Raw genomic sequence first — 26309 nt, 5'->3', positions numbered from 1 at the left:
CAGAGAGGAGAAATTCAATCAGCTGTGACCTAGATTGTACTTATTACTGGCGCCAAGCTAGATAAAATATTTAAATATTCACTTTTGTATCACCCCATCTGGGGATTGAATGTTTCCGATCGTATAACGTAGCCTGGCCTACTTTTAGCAGTGTATATGGAAACAGGCACACATATACAAACTATTTAAAACTAGGAATTTATGGGCCCTATTCTCAGCTGGTGTAAATTATTATAGTACCATTGTCTTAAATGGCGATATCAGTATACACCTGTTGAGGATCTGGGACTATACACATTTGATTTGATACATAACATAGGACTTGGGACAAAAATATATTAATTCTGCCTAACAAAACTCTATAAGGACTGATCCAGTGAGGTGCTGAGTCCCTCAAGTCAATGGCAAATGAGGACGCTCACCCCCTTTGTAGGATCAGGCCCATCGAAAACATATATGGTCCCATGGAGTAACTCAGTGTTGCTCCACAGAAGTCAGGTGAGCTGAGCCAGTTTATGGGGATCCGGCCCATAAACGCTTAGTGAGCTGTGATTCTCCTGCTTTACTTGTGGAACTTTGTAGAGAGTGAGCTTATGTCTGAGGGGGAGTGATGGTTCTGCTGTGAGGGGGGTTCACGGTGGCATTCTGTCTCTGCAAACAGCAAAAGTGCGCACCTATACACACATACACTGAGTAGATATTGCTTTAAAAGCCTCTCTGATAAACACCCTGCCATCCAAAAGACTTTGGCCATTAGGCCGCTGTGCAACAACAATATGGCCAAATGGAATTTCAGATAGATGGCTGGTGTGACCTGAGAGAGACCAAAACACTCCAAAGCTGTGTGCTAGGAAATATACTACGGTATCAACCCTGGCATGGGCCCGATGAAGCTTACTACAGCTACGCCTAAGTGGATTGCTTAGCACAACACATAATGCAGCTGCTGCAACAATCACAAAAGAGAGGGGCCAATGGTGGCCAATGGGGCTCCAGCAATGGACTGGAGTTGTTAAGGAGATGGAACAGACTGCAGATCAATCCCCCTAGTGCAAGAGCAATACAGGGCCAACATAAACAGCCAATATGCTACCCTCCTCGATAGCAGTACATAAAGGCCCCTTTCTATTCTGGCCATTGCATGCCAGGGTAGGAAGGGGTGGCCCCATATCACTCACTACTGTGGGTTGTAGCACAGCCTATAGACAGCCACAGCGATGGTGCTGTAAGTGAGAGTAGCCCTTCATCTAGTTCACACCAGGAGCTGTTTCAGTTCCCATAGCAGGCCAAAATCTGGGCAGTGCAATGCTAACATAAAGCCATGTGCTCCTGGGCTGTGACCTCTGGGCTATGCGTCTGTTTCCACATGTGTCTGTCCCCACGGTTCCTAACCAAGATATGTCTTCCTGTGTACAGCTTTGAGGGCTGATCTTGCTTCCTCTGAAACTACCAGGGGTTTTGCCACTGACATCAAAGGGAGCAGGACCGTAGAGTCATAGAGTCATAGAAGTGCAGGACTGGAAGGGACCTCAAGAGGTCATCTAGTCCAGTCCCCTGCACTCAAGGCAGGGCATGTAATAACTAAACCACTCCTGACAGGTGTTTGTATAACCTGTTTTAAAAGCCTCCAATGATGGAGATTCCACAACCTCCTAGGCAATTTGTTCCAGTGTTTAACTACTTGACAGGAAGCTTTTCCTAATGTTCAACCTAAACTGCCCTTGCTGCAATTTAAGCCCATTGCTTCTTGTCCTATCCTCAGAGGTTAATGAGAACAATTTTCCTCCCTCCTTCGTGTAATAACCTTTTATGTATTTGAAAACTGTTATCATGTCCCCTTTCAGTCTTCTCTTCTCCAGACTAAATAAACTCAATTTTTTCAATCTTCCCTCATAGGTCATGTTTTCTAGACCTGTTATCACTTTTGTCGCTCTTCTCTGACCCTTCTCCAATTTGTTCATATCTTTCCTGAAATGTGGTGCCCAGAACTGGACACAATACTCCAGCTGAAGCCTAATCAGAGCAGAGTAAAGCAGAAGAATTACTCCTCGTGTCTTGCTTACAACACTCCTGCTAATACATCCCAGAATGATGTTTGCTTTTTGTGCAACAGTGTGACACTGTTGACTCATATTTAGCTGGTGACACACTGTAACCCCCAAATCCCTTTCTGCAGAACTCCTTCCTAGGCAGTCATTTCCCAGTCGGTCCAGATCATTATGAATTTTAATCCTATCCCCTATGTCACTTTATGCCTGAAAGCAGATGTGCCAGTTTGTGGCGAGGCCCCAGCTTTGGTTTGTTATGATGTCTTAAAAGGCCATGTCAACAATGCTGGAGAAAATGCTCAACAAACATCTTGGGTTGTGCAAATGACAACAAACCCAAGCCAGGTCCCATCTTCTAGTTCAGGCCAGTCTCCCATGAACCCTAGTGAGTTTTGCTTGAGTAAACTGGGCAGAGTCTGGCCCTGTCACCATTAGGAGCCAATCTGTGGTGGGCAAGACTGTGCTCCTGATTCCAATGTTATGAGCCAGAGTAAATCAGGAGTAACTCACTGAAGTTAGTGGAGCTACACAGGTATGAAACCAGGGAAAGTGGAGCAGAGTCAGGTTCTGTGGGTTTAAGACACAGCTCACATTTGCAAAGGTGAGAAGGGTAGTGGGCTGCGCTTTGGAGGCCGTTCCCTCAGGCACTGGGCCTACAGTGCCTCACCTGACACCAATATCCTTCTCTGCATTAGAGTCCCCAGACCTTGCACATCCAGTGTGCAAGGACAGGGACTGTGCCCAGGCCCCACACAAGGTCACAAGGGGAAGTCTGCTTGCAGCCTTTCCCCTTCCTGGCATGCAAGGTGCCATGTAGCCCTCAAGTCAAAATCTCCCTTCCTCTGCACTCACACACAACAGGGCCAATGTTCAGGGGCTGTCGCCAATCCCAGCCACGTGGGCCAGCTGATATAAACCCATGATCAGTACCAAAGATAAAGGCAATTACTACATCTCTTTAGCATTCACTTTATGTCTGAATATGTTATGTTTTTAATCTTATACATCAAGCCCATCAGTCTGGGATTTCTCTTCATTTGTGGGTCACATCAAAATCATGCATATATTAACAACACTATATAATAAATACTTATGTGGTTTTGTATATGCTATTTTTAATGTACAAGGCTTTTCCTGATCTTGCAGTAGGGGTCCAATCCTGCTCGCCTCACTGAGGAAAGTAGCATCATTGACTTCAGTGGCGCTACTTGCCTGAGTAAAGAGATCAGGGTTTGGCTTGCAGCTTCCTACCTCTGTATTTTCCATTTCTTGGGGAGGGGGTTGCCTGCTAGTTCTTAACAGAGACAAGATGATGGTAGGAGCAAGAGGCTTTGGTGTAACTACTGCACACCATGAATTCCCAGCTCAACAACAAGGCACCAGCTCCTTCTATGTCTGTTTAACATTCCCATTGCCCCAGGAGCTGCTGCTGAGCTGTTGGGTCCTATGTCAGTGCCACTGAGAATCTGTGTTGCATCCTGCTGGGTTGTTGTCTTGTTTTCTTCTTCCTTTCCTGTTGCTGGTCTGACATATGCTGTCTTGCTGCAGTTTTTCAGGAACTATTGCTGCTTGGTTTGAATAGCGAACGCCCTCGTCCCCTCTCCTTGCAAAACGGGCTGGCTCAAGAGCAGCTTTCTCTAGTAGATAAGGGTGAATGGTGGCACTAGCCAAATGGGGCACTATACGAAGTGACACTTGTGGACTCCAGCCAACATCTTCTCTGCCCTTCACCAGGTCTCCCTGCCTGCAGGCTCCAAAGGCACTCTCACTCTGGCTGACCACTAGCTGCCTGTCGCCCTCCCTTGGCTGTTTTTCAGTCACCTGCATAGACTGAAGGTGGAGGCAAAGTGCACGTTTCCTGTTACCGGGAGGGAAATAAGAAAATCCAGTTTCATTCACCACCCCTGAGTCAGACAAGACTGCGGCTGGGGAAGTGGAAATGGTGCGTTTGTTGGTGTGTGCATGCATGTCCCTGGAACACTGGGGCCCTATCTGACCATATTATACAGACTCAAGGCTGACGCTGGCCAGTTTTCTATTGGTCAGAATCCATTTCCTGTTCTCTTGTAGTTCTCAGAACTGACTGTGGGTTTTCAACATTTCCCACAGGATCCCTTTGGATTCTCAGGGCTTCTCCCTTAGTAGCTACATGAAAATGCTTTTATGAATCACTCTCCATTTGGATTAATAAACCAAACAGCATTCACTGGTGTTTTCAGCATCTTAACTCCAGGCCCGATCCTACCAATCTTACTCATTATCCCCCAGTTCAGAGTCATTGTCAGGTTTGCGGTACTCCACGCCGACCCATTACCGCTGCTCGCAGAGTACCATACTATTCAGCCTGAGTAAAAGCGGAAGAATTGTTCCCTCAGTAACTATTTCGGGAATAAGCCTGAATTCACCTCAATTGTACAAGGAGATTCTCAGATACTAGAAACTGAAAATCAGAAGTGAACCCAAAGGGACAAATATTGCTCCCTACTATCTCCAGTGGGGTTGTTTCAGTGCAGCTAAGAGTTATATTTAGCCTGGTTAATTTTATTTCAAATAATAATAATGTGATACAATAGGACAGCACTGTCAGCCAGTTATTTCGAGGCTTTCAGGGTCTTTCTTAGACAACTTAAATCTATTGCGAGGTTCTTTTCTCTTGAAACTGACTTTATTCCTTTCTACTCAGTAACAAGTGCTTTGTTTCTCTGCTGATGGCAAAAGAAGAGCAGGCTTACGCTAAACTTTCCTTTCATGCTCTTCCCCAGGGAATCAGAGTGCAGAGCTGGAAATATAACCATGCCACAAACATCTGTTCCTCCCTATGATGTGCTCTTAAAAGTGAAACTGGGAGACAGCAGAGAACTCTCCTTTCAGACTGTCAGAACGCAAAGCTAACGACATTACTTTAAAGGGAAAACAGACCCTTTCTGCACGTAACTTTCATGGCAATGAACAGAGCTTTCCCCTGGCTCATATAGTCCAAATCCCAACAATTTTAAACATCTGCAGAAAATACAAACAAGTGAATTGTGGTCTCCAGACACCTATAACCACGTGGCGGTATTTGCTATGGGAACAGGATGCTTTTTCAGGAGCTTTTCATTATAAAATTAACATCTGGCCAAATAAGCAGTGCTGTTTCTGCAGTTTTGTTTCTCTAAAAACACATGTATGGGACTAGCTTCTGACTGCTGCCACCCTGGTGTAAATCCAGAGTAACTCCACTGATCCTCGCCTCATTGTGTTCTCAGCATTATTGAAGTGTCATAGCCACACCTGGCGAGATTCTGGGCAGATGCCTGCTGCTTTTAAAGCATGTCCCACCAATGCGCACTCTCATTGACAACACTACCATCATTTCTTCAACAACGCAACATGGTGTAAAAGCAAAGCTCCTGAATAAGTCACACTACGTGCTGACGGTGGTCAGCATTCACTTACAGGGGAACCCAGCCATACACACCTTCTTATGGAGAAGCAGGGAGGGGGGGAGTACACGCCAATACAGCATGCTGAGCTCTCTTAATCTGACCACTCATTGTCGTCCAGTTCTGAGTCATCGTCGGATTCGCTGTACTCCACTGCAATCCGGCGGGACAGGATAGTGGCTACATCATTGCCAACCGGTTCCTTCTTCGCCTCCTGCTCCCACTGTTCCTGGACTTTCCGGAGTTGAATTCCTGCAGTAGAAAGGATGGGAAATCTCCAAGATCAGCAAGAACGGCTTACACCCATTGTCTATATGAGCATGTGTGATGGCCACTCTGTTGGCCTGCATACCAAAGAGTGACCCAGGGACCTTCAGAACTAAAAGCACTGGCTGCTGTAGCTTGAGCTACAGCTCCCTACCTGGTGTTGCAGCTGACTCATCTCCTCTATGGATCTGGCACAGAGGAGGACCTGTAAAACACCCACCCGCCCACTCACCAGTGGGCTACACGGGGTTGCACAGCCACAGCTTGCCTCCCTCCCTACTGTTCAACCCAGCATTGTTAGCAGAAATGGAGAAGGAAAAGGCACATTAGATCATGCTGTCCACCGCTTTCTCCATGGTGCCTAGTGCAAGTTTGTTCCCTACTGGGCGTTTGCTTGTGCTCTGTGCAGTCCAGTTTTAAACCTCCCAAATGATGGGGCTTTCCACCACGTCCCCTGGGAAGCTGGGCTTCAGTGCATGCAGTATTTTTTCCCTGATATCCAGACTGAATAGTCCTTTGCTCAGTTTCATCCCATCTCTCCTACTTCTACCCCCATATCAATAATTCCCCTCTCTTCAGTGTTCACAGGTAACATTAGCAATACAATCTTCTTCACAAGTTCCCTGAGCATGCAGAGCCTGATCCCAGATCATGGAAACCAGTGGGAGACTTTGCACTGACTACAATGGGCTTTGGATCAGGCCTCTAGCGTGCGCGGGCATGTGTGTCTGCTGGAATTCCCAACATGTCCTTCTCTCTCCATCTCCACTGAGCCGAGACCCCGCCCCCTCACTGCTGGTCAGTGCCAGTGTCCCAGGTTGTAACTCACCCCTCCGAATTGCAGCAAGCAGGTCGCTCCTGGCATCGCTCATTGGTATCAGAGGGATCTGAGGTTTCCGAGGTTCAACCGCTGCCGCCGGGGGTGACGCCGAGTGAGCCGGCGAGGCAGTGACTGTTGGAGGGCCAGGTGGAGGTGGAGGAGGTGCGACGGGGGGCCCCATCGGGCCAGTCTGAGGGGGGGAAGCAGAATACAGGCAGGGTGGAGCCGGAGGCGGGGAAGGTGCATATGATGAGTGAGCCACGGAGGCTGCAGCGCTGGGCGCCATGGCAGCAGGTGCTGAGATGGGGCTGTCGAAGGCAGTCTGAGCAGAGGGTATCACAGGGGGCGGGGGCGGAGGAGCAGGAGGCACAAAGTATTCTGCCAGGGGCATCTGCTGGGGACTGCAACAATTAAAGGACAGAAAGCAAATCAATGGCAATGGCAGAAATCATGCTTGCTAAAGAAATACCACACATGAACCATAACATCAAGCACCCGCTACTCAGGGTCACCTAGTGGAACCAAAATATCCCAGATAAATTCCAGCTTTGGGAACTGCACGTGCTCAATTCCCCCTGCAGTTTAAAGTGGGCATGACATTTATCTCCACTGTCTGTCCTAAACTATTGCGCAGCTCAGCTATGTGCTGGTAAACAGCTCCCATGTTCCACCCCAGCAGTGGCTGCATTTGAAATGATTCCTATATATTCAGAGAAACCCACTTTGGTAACAAAAGCAGACCGCTTTCTAAATGCCACCTGAAAAGACGCAAACACCAAATATGACAGGAAACTCAGTCCTTGTAAGCAGATATACTGGACTACCTCCAGACCTGGCTCCAGCAGGTGTAACTGCCAAGGAAGTCTCTGGGCCAGGGGTCGGCAACCTTTCAGATGTGGTGTGCCGAGTCTTCATTTATTTACTCTAATTTAAGGTTTCGTGTGCCAGTAATACATTTTAACATTTTTAGAAGGTCTCTTTCTATAAGTCTATAATATATAACTAAACTATTGTTGTATGTAAACTAAATAAGGTCTTTAAAATGTTTAAGAACCTTCATTTAAAATTAAATTAAAATGCAGAGCCTCCCAGACCAGTGGCCAGGACCTGGGCAGTGTGAGAGCCACTGAAAATCAGCAACCATGCTGCCTTCGGCACACATGCCATAGGTTGCCTACCCCTGCTCTGGGCCATGGAAGCTGATCAGACAATGGGCGTAAGCCGTATAATACTGTATCTTAGACCAGTTTGCCATTCAGTAAGTGTGTAAAAACACATGGAATTTACATGCTGAGGGGCAGGGGCAGGACAGCAACTGAAGGAGGGTGTAAGGCAAAGTAGTGAGGAGAAGGAAGCTTGTAAATCTTGAGTGAGAACTGAGACGCTGGTGAAAGTGGCCTCAGATGGCCTGGAAGGTTATGTTCCCTCTGGTCACCTGTATTTCACCTTGAAAGGCTATGCTGAAGTCCAACTGAGTGACTGATCATTTAAACATACAAAAAGGGGAATACAGAGATCTGGCTGAATCCCTATCCTTACATCTGTACACTGTGCCTCTGTACGGGAACCGCTGTGACAGACATCCACAGCATCTGACACTTCAGCGTTCCACCCAAAAGAAAAAAAATTGTCTAGTTATTGTTTGGGAAATGTTTTTGCCTTGCGCGAAGCCAAAGGGGCAGGTAACAGTGAGGCGCTTCAGACTGGTTTAGAAAAACCAGTTACGTCCCTGCATCATACCAGGAACAGTATCCGCAGTTACGCCAGGCGGGACAAAGCTAAAGGAGCTACCAATTATTCTGTGTTAAGGCTGGTCTGACCGACTGCTGCGGTCAGGATGAAATCTCCCTCCTGTGGTGCAGAATTGTGCATTTAGGTTTATTTTTGTAATGGTCCAGGGGAGATTACAGCTTCCTCTGAAGCCTCTGGCACTGGTCACTTTAGACATTCAAAGTGATACTGAATTAGAATGAGCCATGTGACAATCTGTAGGATCCTGTTAGGCTCAGGATACAAAGTGTTATATAATGATCTTTGAAGACTGAAATCATTTTATTTGATGGTAGACACACAGAGAAAGGGTGCAATAAAAAAACCGCAATTAAAAAACCCTCAGCACCAAGTCTCAGAGCCTGCGTCAGCTGACTTGGGCTTGTGGGGCTAAAATTAGAAGGCTCGAGCTGGAGTCTCTTGGGGTCTCAGAGCCTGGGCTCCAGCTCAAACCCAAACATCTACACTGCCATTTTATAGCCCTGCAGCCCAAGCCCTGTGAGCCCAAATCCACTGAGGCAGGCCAGTGGGACCCATGCCCTGGGTCTTTTATAGCAGTGCAGACATACCCAGGGAGAGAACTGAGTTTAGAACCTTTAAAGGACCATCGCAGGTGAATGAGTTGAATTATTTTTTAGTCTTTTGTTTTCCTTGTGACTTGGAGTACAAGCTCCTGTGGGATCATGAACTTGGAGGGCACTGACGAAGAGAAGGAGAAGGCTTGCAGAATAGGTAAGGTCTCCCCAAGTCAAGTGCTCACAGGAAGCTGTCCAAGGTCCTGAACAAAAGATTTCCCCTCCTCTGCCACTTTCTAATTGGCAGAAACCATCACGGGCCAAATTCTGCCCTCAAATATTACCCTGTTCAGGGTTCCACAGGATGTCAGAGGGCAGAATCTGAGCTTGCATGTGACTTTTTTGACATTAGTTTATCTTTGGATGACAATAAAGGCTGGTAGCAAGGGGAAGGCTGGATGAGTCAGGGAGTTGGGACTTAGGGCTGGTCTATACTGGCGGGGGAGATATCGATCTAAGATACGCAACTTCAGCTCCGTAAATAGTGTAGCTGAAGTCGAAGCATCTTAGATCGATTTACCTCGGGTCCTCACGGCACGGGACCGACGTCCGCGGCTCCCCATGTCGACTCCGCTACTGCCGCTCGCGCCGGTGGTGTTCCAGAGTTGACGGGAGCGCGTTCGGGGATCGATATATCGCGTCTAGATGAGACGCGATATATCGATCCTCGAAAAATTGATCACTACCCGCCGATACGGTGGGTAGTCTGGACGTACCCTAAGATAGGGATCTTTATATATCGAGGCTACTGGATTGAATTTGGACCAGTCTTGTACTGGTCTAGTCATCACTGTGGCATGATGTGAAAGGAGATGGTGTTTTCTGAGTGCAGTTCCTGATAGGCAGGTGTTGACCTCTCACAAAGCACTCTCACACATGGCACCAACTGGTGTTCTTGTTGGCAGGCTGATCACAGGACTAAAGGACTGAATGGGCCATGAAGACTGAACTACCATCTCTCACCTCATGAATGATAAGGCGTACTTACAGAAGGACCATCTATGTGACAGCTGCTGCCTATTGTGTACTTGTTCTGTGGACAGAGGACCTCACTTTCTATGGCTGTCAACCTGGCACCTTTCCAAATCACTAAACTCATTTAAAGGGACAAACAGGTCACTGGATGAAGGAAATCAGGTTGAAATCCATACCCATACTCCTTGACTATCTGAGGTCTTGGTCCATTCAATATAGTCTCTGGATGCTGCGGCACATGGGGCTGCTGGACTCGGTTGAGACTGTTCTGACGGCTTCCTGCTGCTGAGGGCCTGTAGACATGTTCCTGGGCCTGGTTAGCGACCAGGATGATCTCCTTGTTGTCTGTTGACAGGTGTGAGGCTGGAGCTAATATCTGCTGTGCAGGGTGGTTAGGACTGGCCGGGTATGAATGATCAGCTACATCTGACGCATAAGATCTATTGCACAGAAAAATACCAAAGGTTGTATTCCTGTATGGAGGGCCTGGAGGGAAGGCAAGGTGAGGACAGGTCAGGGAGGAGTATGATGGCACCTACTGGCATTTGGGATCAAGGCATCAACATTGGGAGACATGATGTGTAACCATCAAAATACAAACATGCAAGACAGTATTGGGATGGTGCAAGCAGAGGGTAGAGAGGCGGCAATAGCCTTGCAGGCTAATGAATTAGCCTTTCAGCTCAACTGGGTGGAAATCCTAGCTTAGGTCTCAAATGAAAAATGTTCTGGTATCATCTCAGCTCCGCACAGAGATCGCAAAACCAATGCAGAATTAGACATGATTTGGCAGGTGTAGGACCAACCTAGCAGGGGTGTTGCACGTCAAAATGCAGGTGCATGTGCTAAGCAGCACAGTGCCTGCTTTCCCTGCATCTGCTTCCTAGCCAGAGCTAAGAGTCCTTCACTGCCACGAAGAACCAATTCACCCAGAAAATCAAAAAGGAAAAAGAAAGGTGAAGAAAAGCAAAGAAAAACAATAAGCGTGTAATACAGAAAACCTGCCTATTATCTGGGGATAGTGATCCTTCCGATGAGGCCATGTGATATGGGGATGGTGAGAACCTGTTATCGGGACGGAATTCTTTATCATATGCCATCATGTTCCACTCCAGGCGCCGGTTGCGGGCTTTTCTGACTTTCTTCACCTCCCGGGTGGAATCTTCCACTAACCGCTGCTCCTGGAAGCAGATAAGCACTGTCTTGTTAGCATGACTGCAGGATGGCTGCCTGCTGACTGTACACAGTGCAATGTTTGCTTGAGCTTGACTTCAAGTAAGGATTTTAGGTTGTGTGTATAAGGATAACTGGGATACCAAACAATAGTGGAATTCTCAGGACATATTATTTTAGATCCTGGGTCCCAACCACTAGGACACATCGTCAGCACTGCCCCTCCATGCTCCCTTTCCCTCTTGTTATAATGAGTCCTGGTGCACCACCACTACCTGCTTTTCATTCAATTATGCAATAAGGTTGTGCTGATCTAAACACCAATCACAGTCACAAGGCTGCTTCTGGAGCAGCCCACAGCATGAACAATGGAACCGAAGGCTGTGAGCACCTTTAGGTTCAGCCAGTGTCTTCACCTTCTAAACTGGTACAGTTAGCTGTGAAAGCTGGGATGGAATCACTGGAGTCTGGAATACATTCCAGAGACTTTCCATATGATTTCTATGTAGATTTGGAAGCCAAACTACTAACAACCCAGAGAACAGTGAGGACATCAGTAACTCAGCCAGAGGTTAGGAGTGGGTGAGGTTCTGTGTCCTGCAATGCGCAGGAAGTCAGATTAGATGATCATGGTGGTCCCTCCAGAGTTTAAAGTCTATGAGTCTATGAGAACATGGAAACTCAAGTCCACAGTCACTGTTGATGGAGGTAATAGTGTCAGGGTGAATCTCAAGCTCATGCCATAAGCCTCTTGTTGCACAGCCCATGTGAGCATTTGAATTCCAGTGGGCCATTCCACCACCCATTGCTCAGACACCTTCCATCAGAATAGGCATTAGCCAAAGCAAACAGGACAAGACAAGGTCCAGCAGCATCTACTGGTGCTTATGGGATAAGCTTGTTTCTCTTCAACCCAGGCCTTAAACATGTTCTCTGACCACGTGCGGGGCTTGCTTCTATTTTAAAACATGCTTTTCTGTCCCTGGGCTCTTTAAAAAGAAAAGCAATGGGGGATCCTTTACCTACCACTGAAACCCCGGATTTCCTTTATATTTCTGTTCTCAGGGGCCAATCCCTTGAGTGCCATATAGCTAAGGGGCATGTAGGGGACTTCAATCAAGGTAGCATAATGTCCAAAATAGCCAAGAGGGATTTGTTTTCCAAAGGTTTCAGTGTCATATGACTCCCCAAACAAGAGCAAGCAACACACCAGAAACTCATTGACACCAGACTGTCTCGTGATTCCTTTATTGCCGGTCTGAACATTAGGAGATCTGTATGTTTCCTGAATGTAAAAACCTCGCAACTGGTGACTGGCACACATGGGGTGAGAATACCCAAGCTCCATCCCAGGCTCCTTGGGCTGTCAACCTGTTCGGGTGCTAAGGTGGGAAACTAGTAGATCTCCTTCACAAGTGACTCCTACCAGAGCAGCATTGACTGGCCATGAGTTTGAGGATGATAGTACGGTGAAGGGCACCTCAGATATGACAGAGAGAGAGAGATACTGCACCCATTTCAGAAGGACACTATAACAGTATCAGACTATCAAACTAAGTCCAGACCAGCCTCATCTTAGGCCCGATTCAAAGCCTTCTCTGATGCTTTTACCTTCTGCCTGCGTTTCTCCTTTCTCTTGTCCTCAGTTGCCTGCAGCATTTTCTCCTTCCACAAGTTGAAGAAATATGAAGGGTCAGTGTAGAATTTGAGGCCATCTTTCTTGTCGTCCCTGAAATTATCACAGCAGCGTTGGGGAGGGGTAGAGGAAATTCTCAGCAACAGGATGAAATGTTATTAATTACTTAATGGCGAAAAACAAAGGCACGTTAATGAGCCCAGCACTTGGGAAATGAACCCCAGCGAGCTCCACGGGCTGGCAGCAAGACACCTCTTTGCTTCAGCCTACAGTTGCTTATTTCCTTCTGTCCAGCTACCTCCTTCCATCCCCCTCACTGTTCCATCCCCACCTCGTTCTCCACCCATTCCCCTCTCACCACAACATAGATCATTAAGGATTTGGCACAGATGACACTCAGAAGTAATTGCTAAAAAATGGAAAATATTATTGGCTTCAAAGTTAGTGGTTTATTAAGGCCTGTTTGACATACAAGCTGATACAGAATTCCAAGAGAGTCTCTAATTTTCCAAAGAAGCTCCCAAATGTTACTACTCCTTCCCACCCCCAGAGATGCATGAGGGTGGAGGTTGGGTTCCTGCCTTTTGGGATGATACAGGCCATATTTAGCTTCAATCTGTTAGTGATCAGTGACACTTTCTCACATCACATTTATCATTGGATGATCTGCACTGTGCAAGTACAGCATATTACTGGCTGTATTAAATAAACTCTGGGTGGCTTCGATTGTCTTGTAGCTGCAATGCTGAGACCGCTGAACAGCCGAGAAAAGAGCATCATTTACTGAACCATCATCAAAGAGTGGACTAATATTCTCCTGTAACCACCCAGTAACACCACTCGACACAACTGTGACTTCAGGTTGACTCCGTCACAGCACTTGAGGACAAGGGCACCAATGGACTTCCAGAGGAAGCCCCATACAACAGCATGAACAGAGTGTACAAGCAAAGAGATAAGGGGCCTGAAGTAACACCACTGAAGGCAATGGAGTTACATACAAGTAAAACTGGGTAAGGTTGATCAGAAGTGGGTCCTTATGATTTGACAGGAAACAATCTCTTCCAAAGTAGGTTTGGCTCGGCTAGGGCTTGTTTGGTCTATATTGAACTGTACGCCGAAGTCACACAGTGGGCATGAGACATGTTGCCCAACCCCCACACCCTTTACCTGTAAGCCGTGAGGATGTTGAGCGGTGGTGGCTTGTCACAGCGTTGGTACATCTCCATCACGGGGTTAGGGATGGAGTTCCGAGAGACCACCTGCTGATTCTGCACAGTTGAGCTCTTGAACGCTTTCCGCATGTTGATATCTTGCAGTGAAACTGTGAACACACAAGAAAGAAACCTTAATGTGCCCGAGGAAAGGCTGAGGGCTTGCTGTTTGTATTCTCAACACAACTCCTACACCTTTCACCCAGCACTGGGCCAGGTGCCTGGCCTTTGCTCTCTGCACCCCGCCCTAACAAGGCACACTTGCCATTCACACTACGTCCTCGCGTTTGAGCACTGCAGCCCTAACACTCACATTGTGTGTGTGACAGTCCCACCTGTGCCCAGCTTGTGCACTGCATCCAGCACTCACACTGCATGCCTCCCGTTTTCCCCTGTGCCCAACACGCATGCTGCATGCCTGCCGGCCTCATCCAATACCCAGCATATAAATGTACAGCTATTCAAAACATTAACCAGACTTGGATACTCTAGATTAAAAGGTTGGTTCATGTTCAATTTGAGTTTATTTGTGCAGGCTAGAGACTTGTCCCAGGTCACTTTGGATGCCAGTGGTGCCTAGGCATTAATATTTCCACCTCCGTATTATTTCATAATTAAAATCAAGGCCTCTCTGATGGCACAAACCAGAATTTCTGGCATTTCCCCCACGATCGATGACAATCCATCCAGCCCTTTTGATCGGTGAACATTTGCCCCGGCCTCTCCTGCATGTGGGCACGTGAGGCAGAGCTGTGCGTGAGGAGAGTGGGAGGCAGAAATCCAGCCTCCGGCACAGCCACTTAAGCCATCCAAAGCTTTTCTGCTGACTGCCTGCGATGCCAACTCCACTACAAGTCGTGCTGCAGGAACTCCCACCGGCTGGAAAACAGCATTTTGCCAAAAGAAGGAACCACTCTGAGCTTGCACACAGGCCTACGCTGTGACAGACCTGCTGACGGGAAGTGGGCTGGTTTTCATCACTGAACTGAAAGAGACCTACATTCGGTGAAGTTTACTCATGGCAGGATTTGTGTCAGGCAAGCACAAGCAGAAGTTCCCCACATCAGTGTAAGCTGTATGAATGCAGGGATGTTACAGAGGCGAAATGTCCAAGGAAAGGCAAACTGTCTCTAATGGAGGGAGCATGTGAGATTCTGTCAGATACATATGCAAATTTACTGGGGCAGATTCTCGACCCTGGTTAAGTCTCCTTTGCATGGAATAGTGGCACTTAGAAAATCCACCTTTTGATTAGTGTAAAACAGACCAATTTTGTTCCAAAAGCAAAGGAACGTGGAAGAGTGCAATGGGATTTTGTGCAGAGGAATTTTTTCAACCTAAGACCAATGCTAAGTCCTGTTTTAATTTTCTATCATCCTTTGCAGCCACATGCAGCGTGACACTTTTACAAACAGTGGTACTGTCTACTCCGCACTATATGCAACCAGGCTGTCTTGGCCAATTCTTATTAGAGATGGGCCTGAACCAACCCCCCAGATCAGAACACCCTGAAACTCTGTGGAAGTTCTGATCCAGCCTAACTTGAGATTCATCTCTAACTCCTAATGCCTCATCAGAAAGATTGCACTGGCCTCCTGCTGCTATTTGCTGGGACTTTGGCTTTGTGGATCTGTTAGCATTTGCCACGCTCCTCCTTCTCCCCAGTATTCAAAAAGACATCAAGTTGCCACATCAGATATCCCAGGACAGTCATGGCTGTCTCCTAGCCTGTTCAGCGGGCCGGGAAGCAAACTCTATCCATTGAATCCGCTCTCTAGCCAGGCTGCGTGTGTCTGCAATAGAGCTGGTCAGGAATTTTTCAATGAAACTTTTTAACTTCAGCAAATGTTGATTCATCAAATTCAAACTTTTCACAGGAACTGGTTAGTTTCAACACTTTTTTTTTTACTAAAAAAATGTTTGGAAAAAAAGTTTAAAAGTTGCCAAAATGAAACATTTTGGTTAACTGGAGCCAAAAGCTTTTTTTGGCTTTTCGGTCTGTAAAAAGATTTTGGCTGTAAAAAGATTTGAGAATGATTTCTCACCCTTATTCAGAGTGGGACATTTTTTCAGTATCTCATAAATTTGCCTAGAATGGGAAAATCATTTCCCTCCCAGCTCTCATCTGCAGACACACTGAGCATGTGTTTAGCAAGAGAAAGGCTCCATATGTGTTACGTCCTGCACTCATGTACCTATGTGCCAGTGTCTGCTGCCTGTGTTTCAGTGCATAGATCTCCATGTCTCTGGCCTCCATTGGGATGTTTGTAGTGCTTCTTCAGATGTCTGACTGTCCATCAGTCACATTTATTAATTAGGCAGGTTTCCTGCTTCCCTGCCATCCTCCGCTTCTCTCCCAGGCTAATCTCATGCGGTAAGTTGATCAAATAATTGCCTGTGTTCTCTCTGCTCCCAAACAAGGTTACTGTTCATATGTTTGCCTGCAGTATTTTCTCTTAACACATTTTGCATGGAGAGCTGCCAAGGCAGCAGCTACACCACACAAGAAGGGAGGGGTGGTCTGGAAGGGAGGGATTGCCCCCTTCTCTCTGCAGGAGTTAAGGAGTGGCAGTGACAGACTGTCCGATTCTCCTTGTCCAGGTGGGTAGCTGCTGTGATCCCAGGTGACGGGCAGTTCATGGCCGCATCAGCAGATACCTAATGCTGCCCATGAGAAGCACTGAGATACGACTGATAAGTTACCTGCATTTCAGGGATTCAATGAACAAATAACCATAGCAACTGTGGCATTACACAGGGCTACCTTTGAGACAGCACAGGGACGATCTTCTTAAAGAAACACACAGCAACATTTCCAAGGGAAGGACGTGAGTCGCAATGGGCACAGCCCCCAGAATGACTTCCAGCCAGCTGGATCCAGTATTCAACACTGAAGGACAAATCCTGTTGCCACTTACACTCCGGTAACTTGAACAGGCCAGAGAATACACCATGGTCCTGATCATATTGGTAATCTTTCCTTAACCCTCTGGGCTGCTCGAACTTACACTCAGCTGCCATAGCCCCCAGGGGCTGCTCTGGCAGTTGAAAACAGCTAAAACGTGCTGTGAGTTATGCTATCCAGGGTTAGAAGAGCGAGCAAGGATTTAAAATAAAGGAGTTTTGGAAAGGATACAAACTCTCCTGCTTTATGGCATTAGCTGGCCTCCAGCTAAGGGGGTTAGGAAGACATGTTCCTGGGGAGCACTTGAGTGCATAGCTGACTTCAGCAGGGATCCTTGCACCTTCCTTGGAAGAATCTGGCACTGGTTGGTGACAGGATGCCAGACTATGGCAATTGCTATGTTCCTCCAAGCTGGGGTGATGCAGAGCCATTTCCATGGCTCTAAACCTCCCACGGTTTCTTGGGAACTTCCTCACTAAAAACTGCCTCTAAATTTGGCTGTTTGTGGCATTCACAATCTCAGCGGAAATAAGAATTAGGGTTTTTTTAAATGGCTTCCAGGCTAGCAGGCTGATACTGCCCCCTGATCCTTTGGAATGACTCTCCATGGCAGAGAGAGAGAAAGGAGCAAGCCAAATATTAGTAAAATCTTAGTAAAGGAAAGTTACAATTGAAATTCCTTCCAGCTGCAACCTCCACATTCTACAAATGAACAAAGACAACTCCTGTCGGCCAGTCCCATCTTACCTTCCTCCACCGTCGAGTCCAACTGAGTGACCTTGATCACCAGAAGGTCCACCCTCTCCTGCAGGGAGTTCATCCGCATATAGAAACTGTTAGCTTCATTGAACAGTTCTCCAAATATGTCTTCAGCATGTCTGCCTTAAAGAACAAAAGGCAAAGAGGGGTGTACATGGCAGCCCAACTGAGAGATGGATGATATAGTTATAGAGAGAGGCAAATGTAAGGATTTTCCCATGGGGACTCCGCTACAAAAGACAGGCATAGCCAGTGCAGTCCTGGCCTTCCCATTTGTTTTCCATGACATCTGTCTGCATTCCCAGACATTATTTCCCCAGATCTGTGCAGCCTTCAGTTTGAACAAACTAGCCACAAGCATGAGCAGTGCATTCCTCCCAGGGGGCCTGGGAGACGTGTGAAAGATGGGAACCCAAGTCTCCAGCCCTCATGCTTGGCCAAGACAGGTCGGCTTGTTTGCAAGAATCTTTCCATGTTTTGTGTGTGCAGTAAAAAGTTCCTTTTTGGTGGCCAAAGCAAGTGATAATGAAAGACAGGAATATGCGTGATGGAACTGATTTCCTTTTAACTGTCGGTTTCAGGGCTGGCGCTTCCATTTAGGCGACCTAGGCGGTCGCCTAGGGCACCAGGATTTGGGAGGGCAGCATTTTGCCACCCTCGGCGGCAATTCAGCGGTGGGGGGTCCTTCCACGCTCTGGGTCTTCGTCAGCAATTCTGCGGCGGGTCCTTCACTCGCTCCGGGACCCGCCGCTGAAGTGCCCCGAAGACCAGGAGCGCGGAAGGAACCCCCCCCCCCCGCTGCAGAATTGCCACCAACGAGCGGGAGCGCGGAAGGACTCCTGCCTAGGGCGCCAAAAACCCTGGCGCCGCTCCTGGTTGGTTTCATGTCTAAATTGTATAACTGGTCAAGTATATTAATTGTGTATTTTGTAATGAGCTGATGTGTCTGTGCACAGCACTGTCTTCGGCAGCACAGAATCAGAACTGCTCTAAGGTGTGCCATCCGCTGCATACTGCTGTCCGCTAAGGAGATATTCTCCTTGAGCTCCAAGGAGAATTCTGCTTTTGAACCAGCAGGAGCTTGTTTCTACCACCTGCTATTGCCATGAAGGTCTCAATAGCCATGGTGAGCACCAGAGACAATGGTGAAATCTTGGGTGGCCATGAATTTGCTACACTATATAACCAAAAGCACAGGTTCTCTGCAGCACCCTCATTCTAAGTGGCTTTAACCTCAATATTTTTGCATGTTTCTGAATGCGGAAACTGACCATTTTGTCACTGACAGCAAGTGGTTGGCTCCTTCAAATGCAACAGGTTCCACACTCCTGTCCCAGAACAGGTGCTCCCAGTTTAGCTATTTAAGAGGATGGGGCAGCACCTGGGGCTATAAAGAGCCAGGCTGGCAGTAAGGAATTGGGTGCAGCTGTGACTGCCACAGTCCACTTGGAGGCGAGGCAGTGGGAACCTGCTGAGGGAAAAGGGTCTCGTGGGAGAAAGCCCTGGGAGGCAGTGCTCTGTGAAAAGGGCCAGGAGAATCCTGCAGGAGGCACTGAGTGGCAAAGGGGAAAATCCTCTGGCAGCTGCAGTCCACAGTGGGCTGAGAAACTCCTTTTATGTTTTGACTATGTTTAGAAAATAAAACTGTGCCTGGAAAGAGTCTCTGGGCATGGGCAGTGGGGTCTTTCCTGGGCTGGAGACAAGCCAGCACCTGGCAGTCACATTGGAAAAGAGCCATATAGGGAGCAGAAAATCTGGAGACCCTAAGCATGATCAGGGTTCTGTTGCGCCAGGCACTGTACACACACATACCAAAGAGACAGCCTCTCCCACAGAGAGCTTACAATCTAAATACACAAGATGCAGTTTCACAGGGTCACACAGCAGGTCAGAGGAAGGGCTATGAATAAAACCTAGGTCTCCTCAGTCCCCATCCAGTGCTCTATCCATTGGATCAGACTATCTGCTTCCTATTAGAGACTGAAATGGTATAGCCAAATCCAGGTATTAACGTACGTGAGTGAGTGTGTGTGTGTCCACTATAACTGCCCTGTTAGTGATCTCTAGGACTGCCGAGATCAGTATTGTTCCCAGTCCATGGGAAGTTTAATAACATCTATTCTAATTAAACTGTCCTGAAAGAATTCAATCTTGAATGAGCAAAAACTGTACTAGGGTTGAATCAACTGCTTAGAAGAAAAAAATCCACTACTCATTTTGATGTAGCTGAAAGACTCTGAATTAAGGCTACTTATATTATTTCACAGTTCATCACATTTCCATGTTAATCTTTTAACGTGGGAAAGGTCTAAATATCACAACATTTATCAAAACACTACTGACACCTGCAGGTGAGAATCATATTAACTCAATCCTGGTTCACGACTTATTTGGATTGATCTCTCCCTCTCTCTCCTTTTGAGAAATAATATCGTTTTAAATGTGGTACTTTTAGGATGACAGTTCTGAGCTGAGTTTTTGTGGGTTTTTTTGGTTTTCTTTCTTTTTGCAGCTACATCTAGCAAGCGATCCCCACAGATTCAGGATCAAGGAGTTTTTCATGCAGATGGACACTCTTCAATAACAGGGAAATCTGGGCTTTGTAGTTTTCTGATCTGATCCAGTTGCAAAGCAACTCAGACAGTCTTGGTTTAATTTATTTCCATTCTTTGTGATGAGTAGACCATGGGGCTTGTCGTGTGTGTGTGGGGGGGAGGGATCCCTGCATGTGGCCGACTATTATCAACTGCTGTGCTCTAAGCAGCTCAGAAAACGTGGGGGGGTTTAAAAATAAAAGTGAATATAATGCAGATGAAAGATGCCAGAGTGACAGCGTGGAAAGAGAGAAGGTCTCTGTTTATCCACACCTCTTTCTCTCTTCAGCCTCTCTGCTGAAACTGCTTCTGGGGAAGATGTGGGGCGAGGGGAAAGAATTAGAGCCTTTTACCATCTGGATACATATTAACCACTGCAAAAATATCCCCAAACTAATCTAGCAGAGGCTAGTGATTACCCATGAACAGCATGAGTACCAGTCTGGGCCAAATTCAACCTTTGACAGTGGAGGTAAAAGATCTCAGAATCCCCTTTTCGATCTCCTAAAATATACAGTCCCTTTCAACATGCCCCACAAGAGTCACTGTGTCCTAGTGTTTAGGTCCCTGGATTGTAAATCAAGAAATCTGGATGATATCCTCAACTCTGCTACTGACCTGCTGTGTGATCCTGGGCAAGTCACTTAATCTCTCTGGGCTTCTCTTCCCCTCTCATGCTTTGTCTGTCTTGTCTGATTAGAATGTAAACTCTGTGGGGACTGTCTCTTATTACATGTTTGTACAGTGCCCAGCTCAACGTGGCCCTGATCTCATTTGGGACTTCTAGGGTCTATTCATAATAATACATGTGGAAAAAAAAAGTAATCACTACAATGAGAAAACAGGTCTTCATAGGGGACACTGCAGATTATTCACTTACATTTATTTCCATAGCAAGAGGTATATTGGATGCTTCAGTCTACATTTCAAGTACTGCACATAATAATCACTTCCAACTTACTTTAGACTCCCCAATGTACGTTTCAATAATATTGAGGGTGTGAGGGGAGGGGGACGGGGCTGTAAAACCTTCTCTGAATAAAAAAACAATTCGATATCATTTTTCAGATGGGGATACCAGAACTGCATGCAGTATTCAAGGTGTGGGCATACCATGGATTTATATTGTGACATTTTGATATTTATTGTCTAACTATCTATCCTTTTCCTAATGGCTTCTAACATTGTTCGCTTTTTTGACTGCTGTTGCACACTGAGCAGATATTTTCAGAGAACTATCCATGATGATTCTAAGATCTCGTTCTTGAGTGGTAACAGCTAATTTAGTCTCCATCATTTTGTATGTACAGTTGGGATTATGTGCATTACTCTGTGTTTATTAACAGTGAATTTCATCTGCCATTTTCTTGCCGAGTCACTCCTTTTTATGAGATCCCTTTGTAACCCTTCACAGTCAGCTTTGAACTTAATTATCTTGAATAATTTTGTATCATTTGCAAACTTTGCTACCTTGTCGTTTACACCTTTTTCTAGATAATTTATGAATACGTTAAATAGCTCTGCTATTTATTTCACTCCACTGTGAAAACTGAGCAGTTATTCCTACCCTTTGTTTCTTGTCTTTTAACCAGTTACTGATCTATGAGAGGACCTTCCCTCTTTTCCCATGACTGCTTGGTTTGCTTAAGAGCTTTTGGTGTGGTACCTTGTCAAAGTCTTTCTTAAAGTCCAAGTGCATTGTATCCACTGGATCACCCTTGTCCACAAGTTTGTTGTCCCCCTCAAAGAATTCTAATAGACTGGTGAGGCATAATTTCCCTTTGCCAGCTGAGTTGACTCTTCCTCAACATATTGTGTTCATGCATATGTCTGATAATTCTATTCTTTACTATAGTTTCAGCCAATTTGCCTGGTATTGAAGTTAGACTTACTGGCCTGGAATTGCCAGATTCCCTCTAGAGCTTTTTTTTTTTAAATTGGCATGAAGTTAAATGCCACTGTGGTAGGTTTCTGTGATATTTCTCCCCCCAAGGATGTTAAATTTAATCACATTATGGTCACTATTACTGAGCAGTTCACTCATATTCCCCTCTTGGACCAGATCCTGTGCACCACTTAGAACTAAATCAAGAATTGCTTTTCTCCTTGCTGGTTCCAGGACTAGCTGCTCCAAGCAGCCGTCATTAATGGTGTCTAGACATTTTATCTCTGCATCCCATCCTGAGGTGACATGTTCCCAGTCAATATGGGATGGCTGAAATCCCCCATTATTATTATTGGGTTTTCTCTTTTTGCAGCCTCTCTAATCTCCCTGAGCATTTCACACTCATAATCCTGGAGTCAATTCATACCATCTGAAGTTCTGATCCAGTAAGCCCCGAAGTGAGGATTTTTGTATATGATGAACAAAACAGCCACTCTGCCTAAGAACCCCACAGAGGATCGATCCATCCATTCCCTCTTCTTTTCAACTTACTGAGGCTACCCAGCTGCTTGATGATGGCAGCCAAGGTGCTGTTGGTCACACATTCCAGCTCGCTGGTCACCCCATCAGGAAGAGCGCCACGGCACAAGTGACGAGGTTCAATGTTCCTCTTCACCAGAGGCATCTTTCCAGGGAATTCTCACTGCTTTCCCTGGGCTGAAGCAGAAAGGGAGAGAAATCTGTTTTTCTGGAAATCTCTAACCAAGCAGGGAATCCTTCAAGCAGCTGCCCTTTTAACAAAGGGAATACGAGTCTGCTCTTTACCTGCCTCCAGAAGAGTTCTTAAAATAGGTCCCTGCCATTTGGTTGCTTGAGAGGTGGTTTAAGCTGTACAGTGCAGGGAGCCCTGCCTCCATCCTCCCATAGATGTTTAATGCTCTCGCTTTGTGACCTATGGTATTCCAGGCAGCGGGGGTGTAAATAAAGTGCATCTGATGGGAAGCACGCAGCAACCGCTTCGCTGAGCACCTCCCAAGCAAGACAGTCATGCAGTTAAATGTGTGTGGAAAATGTGTGTGCCCAAGCATGCAGCTCCCCATCCCCAGGGTATCCACGCGCCTATGCACACCCAGAGAGAAGGTTTCCATCTGGGGACAGTCTGCATTTTTAAAAGTGTTGTAATTGAGTTTGGCACTCATGAAAGAGGCCAGGTTGACTGTTGTAGAGACTGCACATCTCTCTGCAAAGCCGGGGGCTGTGCAGACAGCAGCAGTGCACTCTACCCTTACACTGGCCTTAGAGGGACTGCTTCTAGAGGCAAGGAGATCCACAAGACACCTTACCTAAGCTGGATCCAAGCCAGAGACACAGCAATATAAAGCTCCACATCTTATCACCAGTCTCTTGATCCATCCAGCCTCTTACCCTCCACTCTTGAAAAGCCCGACTGGTGCCTTTTCCAACCAAAATGACAAAACTGAAACCAGCAATCACATGTGATTCCATTATCTCCAGCAGCTTGCAAAGCTCTTTGGGATTTATTTTTAATTTGGGGGCACCATGATATACCGATACAGGCCATCCGAGTACAAAGGAGCCAGTCTCCGCTCCGCCCTGCCCAAGCAAATCATTTTTTGTGTGTGTCGGTTATTCCCAATCGTTCTGTATGTGTTTCAAATCCACACACTCCCTCTTTTGCTCTTCAGAACTGGGTTACTGTCCATCAGTTACAAGAGCCCAGCTGCTGAGAATGAAAAGCAGCACATAAATCCTGCTCATGCTGGCTGCCAGTTCTGCGACAGCCCCGAGCAACAAGCACGCTCTATGAATAGTTATCATCACACACTGGCAGGCAATGCAGGGACTGCATAAGAATCCAGGGATGTTTAATTATTTGACAGGTCAGTGAGACGTTGGGAGATCCCAATATTAAACAAGCCTAATGAATTCACTTCCCCCTTCACCCTTCCCCATTGCCAAAGGCTTTCTTGCCTTCCAAATTTGCTAATGCAGATGGGACCTGCTTAAGATGGACTAGCTGAAATAACATGGGACTGATTCACGGATGGAAGGCCCGGAAAAGCCAATGCCTTAATGGAGTTGTCAGACTTCTCCATTAGCACGAGGGGCTGCTTGTTGTGGCAAAAATTAGCTATGGGCCACAGCAGATAGTAGTAGTCACTGCTGTTCATTTAAGCAAAATGAAAAGACATTTATCAACGGGACATGGGCAAATTAAGTGCATTATTAACCTAGTACAATCATTTGCTAGTTGCTTTACAGTCAACAAGATGATTAGGTTCCTGTCTCAGAGAGCTTACAACCTAAGAGTCTGATCCTGATCTCACTTACAACAGGGTAAGTCAGGTCTTACTCCACTGAAGTCCACAGAGTTACCCTAGTGCAAAAATGGCAGAAGAGGAGTATTAGTCCCTAAGCTACCAATGGGAATGCGACAAAGAGCAAAATAATGGACCAGCAGCATTTCATTTTCTCCTTAGTCTTTTGCTTTTTGTTTGGGATTTTTAATTAATATTTGCTACCAGCTATTTTGTTAACTCTTCTTGGGGCAGAGGAAGTTGAGGGTGATGGGGGCTTACTACACCCTGGAAGAAGTCTCACTGGGGTAGTCCACTTGGAGGTGTTCCGGAGCTCAGAAGCTACAGTTTTAGCAGTAAGTCATATGACTGCAATCATTCCAAAGCTCAAGCAGTTCTACTGCTGAGTTGTGCACAGTCATAGGTTAACTTCAAGCAATGTCAGGGAGGAACACAGAAATCAGCATTTATTAAATATGACATTGCCCTGGAGCTCAAGGAACTGCGTTGCAGTGACTTTCACCTCTAGGTCCAAATCCAGCTCAAAGTTGTTAGTGACCCAGAGCCTCTACAAAACAGGCCGGTGAAACGAGTTTGGTGGGTCTCAGTTCTCTTCCCAGTTGAAAGATATCCATAGTGCTAAAAACACTATTGAAACTGGCAATGGTTGGACCCCTTGCTGAGAGTCTCAGCCAAGAGGCCAGGGACTGAACGGGCCATGGAAAATGAACTCTCCTTTTGCCTCCATGGCAAGATTGAGGCCCATTGTATTCTCATTTTTCAATGATCACTTCCATCCCAGGCTGATGCAGACGTGAGTAAGAAGCTACAACAACCAGTTCCAGTGCAGCTTACAGCCTCGCTAGCTGTGATAGATACAGTATTGCAACTGCATGAAACGTACTTGGGGACCATATTGTGTCAAGTTTATGAATGGTTTAATGTATCACTGTGAGCCAGGGACTGTATGAAACCCTAGAGGGGAGGGTTACCACAGCTCTTCCAGGAACCACAACCAGTGTGGGGTGAGGGTGATTATGAATCATTCAGGTTGTCAACCCCAAGTTGCCAGAGAGGTAGCTCCAGCTACAAGTTATTTTTTCCTCTGGCCCTAAGGAGTCGAGCAAGGAGGGACCTCTCCTTTCCAGGAGCGTGGTGAGGAAATACGACCTCCTCTAGTGCCACTGCTAGAATCAAGCCAATCTATGAGCTGAGTGTCTGTGCAAGGCTCCAAACAACCAATATTGCTTGTGATTAAGGCTGGCCTTAATGAGCACCAAGTAATCCAGGTTAGCTTGCTACATATGGTCCAAATTCTCAGTTACACCCAGGCACCCCCACCGTTACCAATGAGCCTAAATCCTGCCATTTTATACCCCGCACAAACCCATTGCAGCCCTGTGTCCTTAACTGTTATATTTCTGCAGTCAAGGAAAAACAGCTTACCAAGTCAGACGTTAATAATTCTGAGCAGAGTAGTTAGGCACTATTAACAAGAGCCAGTAATTCTGGCTCTTTTAAAAGCCAGAAACCTGCAAAGTTCTGGGGTTTTTTGGTCCATCCATGTGGAGAGCAGAACAGCATCCCATTGGAACCACATGGTCAACTTTTCCGTGAACTTCACACCCCACAGTTCCCCTTTATAACTTGCTTTTTGTGCAGACACTGACATTGTTTTCAAATGCAGATCAGCGTCTGCACGGCACCACAAAGTTGTTTCTAAATAATTAATACTGAACTTTAACATGGCCTGAATTGTGCTCCTGCTGTGAAAGGAAAACTGACGACTGGTGTGCTAAACAGCCATGCTGCTTGGTCTGGATCTTAACAGGAATTGCCAAAATGTGCTATAGATCAGGAGCCACAACGGTACCCCCCTCCGCCCTCCCTCCACAACACTGGTACATTGTTGTTCTTGGTTCAAAACTATTTTCAGAAGTTTCCC

General features: G+C 46.5%; 1 protein-coding gene across 2 annotated transcripts in view; it reads right to left on the bottom strand.

Moving 5' to 3' along the window:
- Window positions 1-622: 622 nt before the first annotated feature.
- Window positions 623-26309, bottom strand: part of LOC127056604 (actin-binding protein WASF3-like) — a 50089-nt gene continuing 24402 nt past the window's right edge. For both annotated transcript variants that reach the window (XM_050964673.1, XM_050964674.1), the window contains exons 3-10: window positions 22599-22763; window positions 17556-17690; window positions 13860-14013; window positions 12665-12782; window positions 10946-11061; window positions 10057-10320; window positions 6570-6961; window positions 623-5725 (exon numbers count right to left, since the gene is read on the bottom strand). In XM_050964673.1, coding sequence (XP_050820630.1) covers window positions 5568-5725; window positions 6570-6961; window positions 10057-10320; window positions 10946-11061; window positions 12665-12782; window positions 13860-14013; window positions 17556-17690; window positions 22599-22731 — 1470 coding nt within the window. In that variant the 5' untranslated portion in view covers window positions 22732-22763 and the 3' untranslated portion in view covers window positions 623-5567. The remainder of the gene's footprint in view (window positions 5726-6569; window positions 6962-10056; window positions 10321-10945; window positions 11062-12664; window positions 12783-13859; window positions 14014-17555; window positions 17691-22598; window positions 22764-26309) is intronic.

Source organism: Gopherus flavomarginatus, chromosome 8 (genome assembly GCF_025201925.1).
Source record: "Gopherus flavomarginatus isolate rGopFla2 chromosome 8, rGopFla2.mat.asm, whole genome shotgun sequence".
Classification (NCBI taxonomy): domain Eukaryota; kingdom Metazoa; phylum Chordata; order Testudines; family Testudinidae; genus Gopherus; species Gopherus flavomarginatus.
This window is presented reverse-complemented; position numbering and strand designations above follow the sequence as displayed.